The sequence below is a fragment of the Malus sylvestris genome, chromosome 7 (genome assembly GCF_916048215.2).
Source record: "Malus sylvestris chromosome 7, drMalSylv7.2, whole genome shotgun sequence".
In the NCBI taxonomy this organism is placed as follows: domain Eukaryota; kingdom Viridiplantae; phylum Streptophyta; class Magnoliopsida; order Rosales; family Rosaceae; genus Malus; species Malus sylvestris.
Genome location: NC_062266.1, coordinates 14510021 through 14524836, shown reverse-complemented (window position 1 = coordinate 14524836; position 14816 = coordinate 14510021). Strand labels below are relative to the sequence as shown.

General features: G+C 37.7%; 1 protein-coding gene, 2 non-coding genes and 1 pseudogene across 3 annotated transcripts; 1 reads left to right on the top strand and 3 right to left on the bottom strand.

Annotated features, from left to right (window-relative positions):
- The first annotated feature begins 1249 nt into the window (after positions 1-1249).
- On the top strand, positions 1250-4116 carry LOC126628309 (uncharacterized; annotated as a pseudogene).
- A 1472-nt stretch (positions 4117-5588) lies between these two features.
- On the bottom strand, positions 5589-5708 carry LOC126630855 (U5 spliceosomal RNA). Its single transcript, XR_007626137.1, has one exon. It is a non-coding gene; the product is annotated as a U5 spliceosomal RNA (small nuclear RNA).
- Positions 5709-6859: 1151 nt separating this feature from the next.
- Positions 6860-6980, bottom strand: LOC126630853 (U5 spliceosomal RNA). Its single transcript, XR_007626135.1, has one exon. It is a non-coding gene; the product is annotated as a U5 spliceosomal RNA (small nuclear RNA).
- Positions 6981-10400: 3420 nt separating this feature from the next.
- On the bottom strand, positions 10401-12695 carry LOC126628306 (UDP-glucuronate 4-epimerase 3-like). Its single transcript, XM_050297944.1, has one exon. The coding sequence runs from the start codon at positions 12085-12087 to the stop codon at positions 10771-10773; it is 1317 nt and encodes a 438-aa protein (XP_050153901.1). The 5' UTR covers positions 12088-12695; the 3' UTR covers positions 10401-10770.
- Between the last annotated feature and the right edge of the window lie 2121 nt (positions 12696-14816).

Below are 14816 nucleotides of genomic sequence, written 5' to 3'. Positions count from 1 at the left end.
AATTTGTTAGTTGGTTAATTAGTTACTTGTGGTTAAGTAAGCTTGTATTGTTTAGTATATAATGCACTTCCACTTACAAATGTAGTTAGTTGTCATTTTCCTCAAATATATAAAACTCTCTCTCTCTCTCTCTAAACTCTCTGTGTTCTTCCTTTTACTCATCCTTTCTTCTTGATTTTCCCTTCAATTCTCAAACACTACAATGTAGTTAACAAAGGCCAATAGCATTACTAGTTGTGAGGAAGAAGCTCTGAATTGTAGCAGAAAGTTGTAGAAGCCCTTGAATCTCATAGCAGGAAACCCTTGAATCTCCTGAATTTGGGACCTTGTTCCATTTTGCTCTGAACTTTCAATTTGATATTGAGCATCCTAAACTTTCAATTTATGCTAATATTCCCCCAATAGTCAAGTCTTTCACAATTTTTGTCATTTCATCCTGTACATTATGCCTGGCCAACTTTTATGAGACATATTTTGTGCTATGTCAACGAAATGGTATATCGCAAAAAATTAGTAATACTTAATTTTGTAGTGGTTTAACACAATCCAACTACAAGGAACTAACTGTTATGTATGTAAAGTACAAAAACAAAGTGGTTTGGATGCCGCTTTGCATATATTTGATGGCTTTGCATATTGTGCAATATACATGTATCTTACAATATTTTGGATTGGTGTTTTTGACGTAGTTTTGAATCGATGAATAGTTATTCAAAAAACTGATATATGAACACAGAAAAGTCCATATCTGCCAGTAGTGCTAGAGTAAAAAAATATATCATAGATAAGTATATATGTGTTCAAATATTAACAAGTTAAAAAAAAAAAAAAAAATTGTCCTGTCCCGTCCCACGCATAAACATTGTACCAAACAACAAATGAAACATGGTAGGTTAGTCATTTATCTTTTGGTTCCGTGCCGTCATGTGCTTACCAAACGCAAAATGGAACAACCGTCCCGTTCCTTCATGCGCGTACCAAACGGAACCTCTGTCCTGTCCTGTTTCGTCTCGTTCCGTTCCGCCCCATTTGCGTACCAAACAGTACCTAAGGGAAGATGAGTTTGGTTGAGCCACACAATAGTCAACCTAATTTGGTATCAAATTTACCATTTACGAGATTTGAACGTAAGACTTATTATTTCAAATAAAGAGAAATACCACAAGTAAGAATGAGTGACATGAATTTGAATCTCACTTGTAAAGGGGTCGTGGATTCGACCATTATTATGGAATTCCAATTAGACAAAAAAAAAAGAAAAAAAAAGCCCCTGTAAAAACCCGAACCGATTAAAGTAAGCATTCTCGTCTCCCTCTCCTTCCTCATCATTTCATCTCTCTCAGATTCTCGGGGCTTCACAGGGTCTCGAGACATTCGTGTGGTCGTCTGTTACCCACGGTAACATTGGAGTTCTACGCTACTACCGTGTTCTCGTTCCATGTAGCCCTAAATCTCCTCCTCCTCTTCCCCCTCCCAGCTTTCCTGCTCTGGTTTTCATGGACAACAACAATCGCAACGTCAGCAGCAGCAGTACCTCCGGAAGGTAGTTTCTTCCCCCTCCCATTTCCTCTCCTATCCTGTTTGGTTGCTGAGAAAATCAGGGAACGAGTTCCAATTAAAAAAAAAAAAAAACAGAATTGTGACTTTCCATTGTTTTCTGAGAAATTTATTCAACTTTTGAATTGTTTCAATCAATTGACGATTTATTGAACTTTTTTTTTTCATTTAATGGCAGAGGAATAATACTGGATTTTTTGCTTGCATATAACAATACTGTGAAATTCTGATAGTATATTTTTGTGGGCAGTGGAGGAGGAGGAAGACATTGGGAGGTGAAAAATGATAGAGAACGATCGAGGGGCCGCGGTGGCGGCGGAGTTGGTTGCGCTGGAAAAGATAAAATTGATGCACTTGGTAGATTATTGTAAGCACTGCACTACCCACTCAGTCTTTGTTTCTTTGTTTCTTTGTTTTGTTTGTATATAAATGTTAATTATTGGTAGAGTAATGCAGCTTAATGGCATAGTTTATTAAAACTTAGCCTCTCTGGTAATTTTCTAGGACGCGTATATTGCGCCATATGGCGGGTGAGTTGAGTTTGAATATGCGAAGCGATGGATATGTGAAGGTTAATGATCTGTTAAAGCTAAACATAAAGACATTTGCTAATATTCCAGTGAGATTACATACTATTGATGAGATTAAGGAGGTTAGTGAGCAGTTCTTGATAGTCCTTTATATGTCACATGAACTTACTGACTAAGAAGCATGTTTAATTATGTGATACTTCTTGTTAGGCTGTCAGAAAGGATGATAAGTAGCGCTTTGGCCTCTTGGAAGAAAATGGGGAACTTTTGATACGTGCAAACCAAGGCCACACAACAAAGGTAATTTATCTTGAATATCTGTTTTGAGTCATTTCAGAGGTCGCACTTGGTGCGATGGCAAGTGCCTTCGCCCATGAGCGGTAGGTCTCGGGTTCGAGACTTGGGAGCAGCCTCTCCATAAATGGGGGTAAGGCTAGCCGACATTCACCTCTCCCAGACCCTGCGTAAAGCGGGAGCCTTGTGCACTGGGTACGACCTTTTTTTATCTGTTTTGAGTCATTTCATGGAGATGCGAGACCTTTTGTGAAGTGCTTGAATGGGGAACTGTTTTTCTTGGATTACTATTTTACTGCTTTAGTCACACGCTATCCTAGTAGTTTTTGTCTGTGTAATCTTGTAAAGTCATGGCAAGGTATTAACTAGTTTCTCTTTGCATAATCTAGTGAAAGCACAGTCAGGTCAGAGTCTTTCTGTAAGTGGAATCTTTGTTAAGACTTGAAAATTTGTTGACGCTGGAGAATTGTTTTCTTACACTTGACTGGATATCCTTTCACTGTTGTTCTTGAGCTCTGAGTTTCAGATCATTATGTAGATACTTATCGAATGCTTAACAAATCAGAATTTTAGTTCTCCAATTTATTTGTGATGTGCAAGCATTATGTTTACCATTGTTATTTTTTCGTTATGCGTTTTTGGATTGAGCATCCATCTATACTTGTTGGCTTTAACATTATGTATTAATATCTACTCTGTGTATATTGGCAGATAGTTGAATCTGAAAGATTGTTAACACCAATCATTTCATCCGAAGAAGTTCCAGGTTTATCTTTTTGTCTGCAATCTTATTGTATTCTTAGCACATAATTTCTCTGTCCAGAATGAAGAGTTGTTTGTGTTTCTATGGAAATTGTACCTTTTTGTTTGCTTCACTGTTTTTCTTTCCCCTTGATATGCAGTTTGCGTGCATGGGACCTATAGGAGGAATTTGGAATCGATATTAAGGTCCGGTCTAAAAAGCATGAAAAGATTACATGCTCACTTCTCACGTGGCTTGCCGACAGATGGGCAAGTGATTAGCGGTAATGTGTTTGATTAGGGATATTTATATATGTACACGAACCTGTGATGATGAACACCCATTGTTTATCTGTTACCCTTTGAGTCTAACCTTGAGGCATTTGGCATTCTGAGGTCACCGATTGTTTCAGGATTCTAGACTTCTTGAAAGTTTTTGGGTATAGGATTGTTTACTGGGGTACGACTTGGTAGTAACTATCATGACTTAGTGAGCTATAGTGACAATGATTGTGAAGATACGGATAAGCTATTCATTTGAATACAAGACACGGACATTATCCATCTCACTTTGATAACTTATTTTCTTTGCATTCTTTCAGGTATGAGACGCGATGTCAATGTTTTGATCTATCTCGATGTTAAAAAAGCTTTGGAAGGTATAGTTCTCAAACCTTTCATTATCAAATGCCCGAGCGCCTTTTATTCTTTATCATGGCAGTGCAGGGAGCATGCAGGACTTCTTTTGCCTAATTTATTTCTTTTTAATCTTTATTGCAGAGGGAATGAAGTTTTACATTTCAGAGAACAAGGTGATCTTGACTGAAGGTTTCGAGGGTGTTGTTCCAGTCAAGTACTTTGAGAAAATAGAATCATGGCCCGATAGAACGCCAATACCTTTCAGAAGAATCTGAACCTAAATTGCAATTTTGAACCTACATCTGTTGGATCGTTGTGTCAGCTTAATGAGATACAACACTTCTCTTTTGGGTAAGACATGTTCAGCCTTTCGTATCCTTGTATAAATGGAAATCAAATTGATGTCTGTGTCCAGATTGCTAGTGCTAGAATTCTACCTTTCGTATCTAAACTACATATTAATGCAACTCTGTTTTTCAGTCAAAACTCTAAAAAATTATGATTCTAACCCTCTCATAAAACATGAACAAAAATGAAATACATGGGCAATTAGTAATTACATACAACACAAACTTTGTTTTTTTTTTTACACAAATCTAACAGCCACGTATTCATCACACGCCCTATTTAAAAATTAAATAAAAAAAATTAAGAAGGTTCTTTTTAACCTGCGTCTCTCACTTCAAGTTCGATGCTCAATTTTATTTCGTTTAGAAAAAAGAGTTTTTTTTTTTAGGAAAACTAATGAAAAGGGTTTGAAAACTTTGAGTTTTAACAATAAGGACAAAATAAAGGGTAAAGTAAATAGTACTAAGATTGACTGTTTAGTGTAAAAATGTGGTTTTTCATTAAAGTGAACAGTACCAGCAGTTTTTTGTTAAAATTCTCCTTTTTTTAAATTTTTTTTAAGTGATATAAATATTTTCAAAACAAATAATAGACAAATTTAATTACACATATAACGTGTGGGCATATGACTGGTGTATCTAATGAAAGTGGAATGAAGTTAGAACCATTGCTAATAAATTTGGTAAGCATCTAGAGTCCAGATTTAGGGTTTGATGGGATTGTCAATTGGTACCCATTTAGATACATGGAGGCACTATTCTAAAAATTCCTGCCTAGGAGCTAGGCAGTTAGCCACCGCCCCGATTAATGCCTAGGCATTTGAAAATTCAGAAGGGCACCTAAACCGATTGAGGCTCCTGCCTAGCCCGCCCAAACACACCTAGACACCCGCCTAGGTTGCGACTCACTTAGACAGAAAATAGATATGTTATTCTATACTTCATAATATATATGTCATTCTATCTTGTCATTTATGATATAATTATATATATTTTAAGTATAAATAGACACTTATTTACACGAAATATAACATATTTTCTTAAATCTACCTAGTCCGCCAAGGCGCTAGGCCCCAGCCCACCGCCCGACTATCGCCTTGCGTCTTTTAGAACCTTGAATGGAGGTCAAGTGTAAACTATGTGTTATTAGTGGTGGTGAGTGGAGTTTGTGCTTGTCATTGTGATAATGGTGATGTATGAAGTATCCATGGGTACCCATTGACCATCCCACACTGCTAAAATAAACCTGAATTAATTCTTTATAAAATGGAGACTTACGTACACCAGGTAATGGCAGTATCACAAATCGGTAGTGCACCAATAATATCAGTTTGAAATACCACCACAATGACTTACCTCCAGAAGAGGTTTGTCCTGCTGATATTGAATTTTACAAATTATCTGAATTGAACTTAGACTCAAGGCTCCATTTATGGCAAGTAAAAAAATATTTTTAAATTCTTGAAAACTAATCTTTAGGAGCTCCTCTGTGAAGAGAAACTCCTAAAAAAATTGGCGTATGCCACTAATTGCAGCTAGCACACGGCATTTTTTTAGTAAAGGGTGAAGGAGTAGTTCGCTTTGTGCTCACCTCGTGGCTGCGTGGATCCCAAATGTTCCCATTTCCTCTGTTTTTAATAGCTGTTTCGACTGTGATGGTTTTACTTCTTTTCCATGTGAGGTTTTGAGAAACAAGCACCAAAGGCCTTCTTTCAAATTGTACTGGATCTTCGATTATCCAATCCATTAATAGCACACTACAGCTTTAGGGTAACCCTTTAAACATTTTAAGGTTCTTGTTAGAAGTATAAAGAGGTACGCTTCAAAACAACACAAAAGATGGATGGATAGCAAGGTTTCCGAGACAGTTAAATGGTACTCGGTGGTATTTGACTCAAACTAAGGGACGATTTGGAATTTATTCTCCAAGAAGCACTTTTGGTTATTAGCATTTTGTACTTCTATTAGTAGCAGATAAATTTTTTTCATAAATATGTTTTATAGAAAATCACTTGAAAAGCACTTTATGAAGAGTTCAAAAGTACTTTATGAAGAGGTGCTTCGCCATAAACACTTTTTAATGTTGTTGGAGAAGTATTTTATGGTTAAGGGCTTTCGTGACCAATAAGTATTTGAATGACTATTTTGATAACCATTTCGTTTTTTTATTTTTATATTGTGTGTTTGCGTTAGAAGAGAAATAGAAAAAGAAAATGGGGGATGAAGAAGAGTGAATAAGGATCCTGGGAGAGATGTAAATGAACGTATAAAGAACGACACGCAAAGTGACAAAACAAAAACAAAAAATCAAAACTATTTTAACTGTTTTCACTTTTATGATTTTCTTTTAATTTCTTCTTCTTTTCTCTCACATAAATCTTTTTTATCTATCCATTTTTTGCCATATAATCATCCTCATACCTCAAGCACAAAAGGTGAAAAGCAAAAATTAAAAAGGAAATGATTCCAACATTAGGAATTGATCGTCCGAAAGTACTTTTAGCATTCCAAAAAAAAAACTTAAACAAGCTATGAATCTCTTCCAAGGCTACAACATGCTGCTTGGTAAAGAATGATTGAGTTTTGCGTGTCATGTTTAATTCGAGGAAATAGAATCACGGCCTCACAGAAGGCAGGGACCTCTTTGGACCTGGAATGTAGTTAATGTGTAAATAAAGTACTTTAAAGCCTGATTGAGTCGAAAGCTTGCGCATAGAGATTAGAGAACTATAAAGTTGAACTAAATTGTAGGGTTCTCTTGTGAGAGAAATCCCTTCACAAAATTAGCGTATGCCACTAAATGCGCACGCACACGGTATTCCTTAGTAAAAGGTGAAAGAATAGTTTGCTCTATGCACACCGCACAGTGCATTCTAGCAGGGACTCTGCTTTGCCTCTTCCGATGTGGGATTGCTTGTTAATTAATGACGTTTTTCTAAGTTGATATCTTGGGTAGTCGTATTTCTCCATTTAATCACATCACGTGATAAGGGGCATCAAGATTTACAACCATATCTTACTACTAACCAAGTTAGAGGATGAAAAATTTAACATAGGAGGACGAAATTTTTTTGGGGGCCCTCAAGAATTAGGAGCTATGTGCCGGTGCACCGTTTACACGCCCTCAGCCCTGCTTTGTACTCATCACATCATTTGCCTAAAATGTAATGATTACTCTTTTCACAACTATTTCATAATGTGGTAAAGACCATACTGTAATGTGTGAATATTACACTATGCTACAATTTCTCGCTAATTTGAGTGCAAAATTCCTTTACACAAACAAAACCCCGTCACCGCCTTCTCCACCCAAGCTCCCTATCATCGGAAACTTGCACCAACTAGGGTTGTACCCTCATCGCTTGTTTCAAGCATTATCTCAACGTCATGGCCCTCTCATGCTTCTACTCTCAGGAAGTGTCCCCATCCTTGTTGACTCTTTAGGACTTGAAGGCATTATATTTGTTTTGCTTCGTATCCGCGAAATTTCTACTTACTGTTGTTCTCAGAAAATTAAGAGAGGACAGGAATTGTAGAGCATTTTGCGAGGAACATTGTGGATGGTTTCAGCAGTTGAAGATATAGGTGTCCCTTTCTAGTTTGCAAGGTTCACAATGAGGAATCTTACGCTGTGTGTTTTTTTTCTTCCTATCATAACTTTCAAAATCTATTTTGTGTAGAATTATTATGTTTTTGTTGACCTTAAAACCTACTTAGCCTACTTGGTGTGCAGGCCGAATAGCTAATGAGCTAACTACGTCCTTCGGTTGAATGCGGAACGTGACAACTCGACGACGAGCTGTGTCAAACACGCGCTCCTTGTTTTAACCAGACCCTTAGAATGTTACCAATATTCCTATGCCATCCTGATCTTTGAAGACTCCTGATTGAATCAGGACTCAGCCGGATCAGTCCCTTATATTTCATATTGGTGCTTCTTTGATTCTCTCTTCTGTAGATGTACAAGGGTTTCTTGCAGAACCGGCATCACTTGGTGCACTTGGAGCACTTGGGAAGGGAGTACGCAGGTATTTGTTTGAGGTACTCCAAGTTGCTGATCCGAAAGCAGTTGAAAGGAAACAGAATCGACCACGGTACGTACCGTTACGTACGTAGTGCTAGAAACGCACAACTTGTTAAACATAGTTTGGTAAGTTCCTTCAAGAAAATCCGTGTGGAGCCAAATGGCTGGATTCTTGAAATTACTAGGCTTTGCTGGCAAGTTAATGCAGGCGCGCACACACCCAACACAATTTCTCACAAGTGTCCAATATTCAGGCACATCAAATAATTGAATTGCTAAAGAGGACGGCCCCTCTCCAAAGAACACTTGACAGGCAATAAACGTCTAATATGTAAAACAAACCAACAACACAAATAAACATATGTCGAAACGACATACAAGAAAACTCATTACCATTTGAAGCTTTCGCAGCTTGTTCCGTTCCACATGTCAAATGATCCGGGACAAGAAGGAAGAAAGCCATACGCTTGACGCCTTCCCGCTTGTTCCTTTCTTGTTGAATGTATGTTCCAGATTAAGAGTGTTGATAACATAACTTGCCAGATATCTGAGAAAAGAATATTACCCTTTCTCGAACTTCTTGCAAAACAATCCTAATGATTCAGTGTTCCTGCAACTTATTCGCACACAAACTACTAGCTTATAATAGAATGCTTTCGTCCCTAGCATGTAAAGAAAGTATAACAAAGAGTCAAGCGTATTCTTGCCGTCTTCTGGAACTAAAATGGGCTGAGCATGAGACTGATTACAAGGAATAAATGAATTGTAACAAAAAGCAAATCAACTATTTTCTGCCAGAGCACTGCTGTTATTCATTCTACATTTGCAAACACTACCAGTCTACGAATCTTTACTTACCCTGCTTGCATGCCAGAAATGTACAAACCATGTTACCGAAAAGAAAAAAAAATGCCCAGCCCTGCATTTGGACAACGGAATTATCATCTTTGTCATAATTCACTTACTAAACAAAGACAACATACAGCTTTCCAAAACCATATCATGCACAAACAAGGAAATGTGGATAAAAAAGATGAAGGAGTTACTTGAGGTAGTTTTAAGTTTTAACATACGTATAATGCCAAACAGGTCTTTCAAAATCAGCCGAAGGAGCAAAATGTGTAAGAATTCATGTGAGTTCATTATGTATGAATTCATGTGAATTGCAGCCAAGCTTAGTAAATGAACTATACATAGAGTTAGACTTCTAAGGGTTTTATATCCGGACAACTTAAACCATATTGGAGGGAAAATGTCATTAAGTCACATTTGAACTAATGTAGCAGTTGGCTTAATGAAAAATGTAGGTAATTGCCTCGTTGATGGGCTGAGATGGTTACCAAAATGAAAGTGGGATTGGTCTCTCTTCTCGGTACAAACATAGGTTGTTCATTTTGTGCATGGTTGTCTCATTGACAAGTGACAACCAAAAACTCCCTTGCTGTGCGTACAAGAGAAGAGAAGACAATTCTCTATACAAACCATGACTGCAAGTTCAGGTTTGTATGCATGATTATTATACTGTTAGGGTTTTATCAGCAACTGCATTTATTGCAGTTAGAATTAGGGTTTATCATTAGTACAAACTAATGAAAGACATGTAGTTTGGACTTTGGATACTTTGGTTGATTGGATCCTTGTATGGAATGGTTTGCAAAAAGAAGAAAGGTAAAGTCTGTAACAAAAGAAATTGACAACAGAAGGAAGATATATAAATAAATGAATAGAAGTTTTCACTTTCCACCTTTTTATGTACTTCTATATTCATCGTCTTTCAACAAAAGAAGAAAACCAAAAAGTTAATAAGAACCCTATACGGGAGAGAACCAAATGCCAGAGAGGTAACAATTAAAAGTTCTTTCGCTACCTATATCATAAACGAGGAACACAGTAAATGAGCACCCCAAATTCGTGATCTAGGGTACAAAGCTTAGTAGAACATATAATTTTAGCACTCCAAATATTGTGTGTATTAATGACAATATAAACCAGAGAGTAAAGGAAAACCGAAATGCAAACCTGATATGCAAGAATGATCTGTCATTAACTCTAAGCAATAAAAGTGCGAGCAGGATTAGTCTTGCAGTTGAGCTACATGACATACTTAAGCACGTTCTAAAGGTCAGAGTGCAGGACGACAAAGTCAGCTACAAAACTAACCATAAAACTGCAGCATAGGAATCGATGGACATCAATTACAAGAAAATGCATTGAATGAAAAACAAATAACGTATTACACAAAAATACTGTAATTCACTTCATATAGTATTAAGGACCCAAACTATCATGTGCTATTTTATTGATTGCTTGGCAATGATACACGTTCACCAATTAGCATATGTTCTATCAGTCATGAATTCTACAACGCCGTAGCTCCAACAATTACATTCCAAGAAAAAAAAGAAACAGATGGTCCTCGATTTCGCTCAATAGAGCATGGGAGTGCTTAGAAAACAATGTCCCTAAACCACAAAACTTCTTCACCATAGTTCACAAGGTTCCTCCTCATATGGCATTACATCATTATGATATATGGAAAAACGTACCGGGAAATGACAGAAATGTTACAAAAACAATCGTAAGAATTATAATGAACAAGAATTCGAAGGGGGTCTACCGCACAATCAAAAGAATTTTGTCACCCAGAAGCCTTCTTCCCACCAGAATAGTAACTGAGGTACCACCGAACGAATTTCTTCAGCCCTGTCTGCAGATCAGTTGTAGGCTTATATCCAAGTTCCCTCTGAGCCGAACTAATGTTTGCGTGTGTAAACTGAACATCCCCATTACGTGGCAACTTCATTATATTTCTCTTAGCCTTCACCTTCAAAAGCCTCTCCAAAATGGTCACAAGATCCATAACTGGCACTGGCGATGTATTTCCCAAATTGAAAACCCGCAATTGGGCAGGCCCCTTCTTCTTTCCTCCACTCCCAGTACTCTTCTCAGCGGTATCTAATGACGCCAAGCATCCCTTCACAATATCATCAATGTAGGTAAAATCCCTTGCAACGGTTCCATGATTAGCCCCCTCAAAGATTGGAATGGTCTTTCCCTTCAATATATCCCTCGTGAAAAAGAAGTATGCCATATCAGGCCTTCCCCAAGGGCCATAAACAGTAAAGAACCGCAACCCGGTAAGGGAAAGGCCATAGATATGGTTGTAAGTGTGTGCAATTTCCTCACCGGCTTTCTTGGTGGCGGCATAGAGACTAGCCGGCTGGTCAGTCCGGTCTCTTTCCGAAAAGGGTACCTTAGTATTTAATCCATAAACAGAACTAGAACTTGCCCAAACAATTGCAGGTTGTGGATTTGCATTTTTACAAACTTCAAGAAGATTAACAAGACCAGCTATATTACTATGAACATATGAACCTGGGTTTTCCATGGCATACCTCACACCAGCTTGGGCAGCCAAATGCATCACATGGGTGAACGCCACCACCTCGAAGAGCTTGCTCAGCAAAGGGGCGTCGTTTATGTCGCCTTCCACAATGAACACCCCACTCCGCTCCAAAAGCGCCTGCCGAGCCCTCTTCAACGAAGGGTCGTAGTAGTCATTAAAGCAGTCCAGACCAAGGACCCCATCTCCGCGACGTTTAAGCGCCGCTGACACGTGGGTCCCGACGAAGCCGGCAGCACCGGTGACGAGGACGGAGATTCCGTGGCGAGACCGGACTTTGGCGGATGACCTGACCCGTTTTTCCCAGGCGGGTCCGCCCCAATTGTAGGTTCTGAGAGAGCGGCGGGAGGGATCGGACGGCAGAGAATTGGGGGACGGGGAGTGGAAGAAGAAGATCAAGATCAAGCCGAGGAAAACGAAGGACCAGAATGTGAGCTTGGCGAGAGAGCCGTGCCCGCGGAGGCGGTGAATATAGGGCGACTTGTCCATCTTGAACTTGCCGGGCGTTGGCGGACTGATGTCGAGGTGGGACATTTGCTTGAGCTGGGTCATCTTCAATGGCGAATGTGAGCAAAACCCAGGTCTCGGGTTGCTGAATTTCGGCCGGAAAGCTTGGGATTTGGGTCCGGTTTAGGGTTTGACGAACTGGGTTCCTCGAGATTTCCTCAGAAAAAGGCGGTGGCGGCGGCGGCGGGGGTAGCGGTGGTTGCAGATAAGAAAAAGTGAGCTCCTTTTAGCTCCTATCCATGTTCTGGTTAGGTGATGGGGGAATCTTCTGGTTTCTTGGAGAGATGGGTTGTTGGTGGCAGCAGTTTCTCTTCTTTTATGCAGAAAGAGTAAAAGCAAAGTTGAAAGCTTTTGATTTGGGTTAATGATCTGTGATTAATCACTGTTTAGAGAGAGAAAGAGAGGAAGAAGAGGAGAGAGAGATTGATGGAGATCAGAGGACAAAGAACTGCAATATTTAATGAAGATCAAACAAGACAAAGAAACTGTTTAAACTTAATTAAAATCAGTTAATCTGATGGTGGTTTTCTGCAAAGATAGCTGGTTTTGGTCTCATTTTTCGGTTGACAGTTTTGGTTGATCAAAACAAAGAAAATTCAAAGATTTTGGTTTTGGTTTTTGTTTTTTTTTTCTGTCAAAAATTAAAAGATTTGTTTAATGGGGGAACGAGAATTCCAAATTTCAGGGTGGAAATTTTAACATTTCATTGGTTGGGAACCCTCTAAATATTTGGGATTTATTTTGGGATATTTTGTGGGGGAGTTGTATCTATATTTGGGTTGGAGTTATAATATAAACGTTTATGGCTTTGAGGAGTGTGGGGATGTGGTTTGTTTGTTGGAAAGTTTGACTCATTGAGTAAAAAGAAATTAATTTAGCTCCCAAACTAAAAAGAAATTAAAAAATTACAGCAAATTGCTCATTGGTAAGGATCCAAATTGTGGCTCCCCAATAAACAAAAGTTGTGAGATGTCTCATGTTCGATACTTCAAGTTAGTGAGTTTTTTTTTTTACTGTTGCCACAGGCAGGGTGAAATTCCGTATAGTATCTCTGGGTCCGAAAGAGGTGGATAAGTGTGACTTGCCACCAGTTATTCCTCTTTAAAAAAAAAAAACTAAAAAGAAATTAAAAGAAAAAGTAACTAGTTTTTAGTTTTAGTTTTAGTTTTTCTTTTTGACATAAGCACGTTCGGGAGCATTCTATACAAAATAAATAAATAAATAAATAAAAATAATTTTTAAGAGAAGTGATTTATGTATACTTTTTCTATTAACACCTATATTTATTTTTTGTATTTGAATTGAATAAACTTGAAAGAAAGTTTATTATTGCAATTGACATCTCACATTGTCGCTTGTATGAAAAAAAATTTAAAGACAACATTAAACAAGAGTATGATGAAGAAAAAAAATGTACGAAACTATATTTCTAGTTAAAAACTTAAAATACGAGAAAAATGTTGGGATAGGGGATTGCAATTTTTTCATAAAGAGAGAGTTATAATATAATAATGGTGATGATTAGGACACATTATAATAATTACATATACCAATTAATCACATCAATAATTAAATTATGCGGGCAAGCTCCTTAATTAATGACCATGTAGGATCATGGGTTTCTCACTCTAGTTTCTCCACCTTAGGTAGACAATTTCAATTTCTTCACATTGACCCTAACCAAGTAATCTTCAAAAGGTTCACCCCAACTATATTTGTTATTCAATTATCTAAACTACTTTTTTTTATTATTTTTTGAACAAACGATATTATTTACACTAAGGGAGATGAGATGAGCTTAGCCTCATAATGAGCTAGTAATAATGTAATTTTACAGATTCAAATTTTACTGTTTTTTTTATTAAAATCCCACTTACAAGTGATGTTAACATATATCTAATATTAAAAAAACAAAACAAAACAAAAACCTCCCACTCCCACTCCAACATGCGTTCTCTCTCATCCTCTCTGTAACATCCCACATCGACCAACAGAGAGGGGTTGATCTGCTTTATATGTACATGGCCACCTCCATATAGCACAAGGCCCTTTGGGAGCTCACTGGTTTTGGGTTCCGTAGGAACTCCGAAGTTAAGCGAGAAATGAGGCTAGAGTATTCCCAGAATGGGTGACCCACTGGGAAGTTCTGCTCGCGTGTGACACACACCGACCAAGATCGAGGCGTGCTGGCCGTCACGTGAGGGTGACGTAGTCATGTGCACAATGCGGAAACGATAAGGATAAGAAATTTACGAATAAATAAAAAAAACTGAAAGCTACTAATGTGCACTAATAAGTAGAAAGTGCTAGGAACGAGATACACGAGTAAATACTCATAATCAGAGCATAGAAAGTCTAGGTGCAGTCCAGTAGGTGAAGTACTAGTTATACAGTACCAGAAGATATCCTACGAATATTTTATTCTGTCAGAACCGCCGAGATCCTCAAAGCCACCAACAACAAGTCTACCTAAAACCTGGAAGGGTGCAAAACAGAAAACGTGAATGCGCAAAAACAAAGCTTTTCAAAAATCATTTCATTATCAAATGCTCTAACCCCTCGTCGTAAAACATGTATAATTTTCTCAGAAATAGAATATAAATATATACATATATATATATACATATATATATATATATATACATATATATATATACATATATACATATATATATATATATATATTTAACAATTCATGCTTCACATAACCATATTCATAAAGTATGCCATGCCAAAACATAAAATAGAATAAGTAACTCATGGAAAATAACATA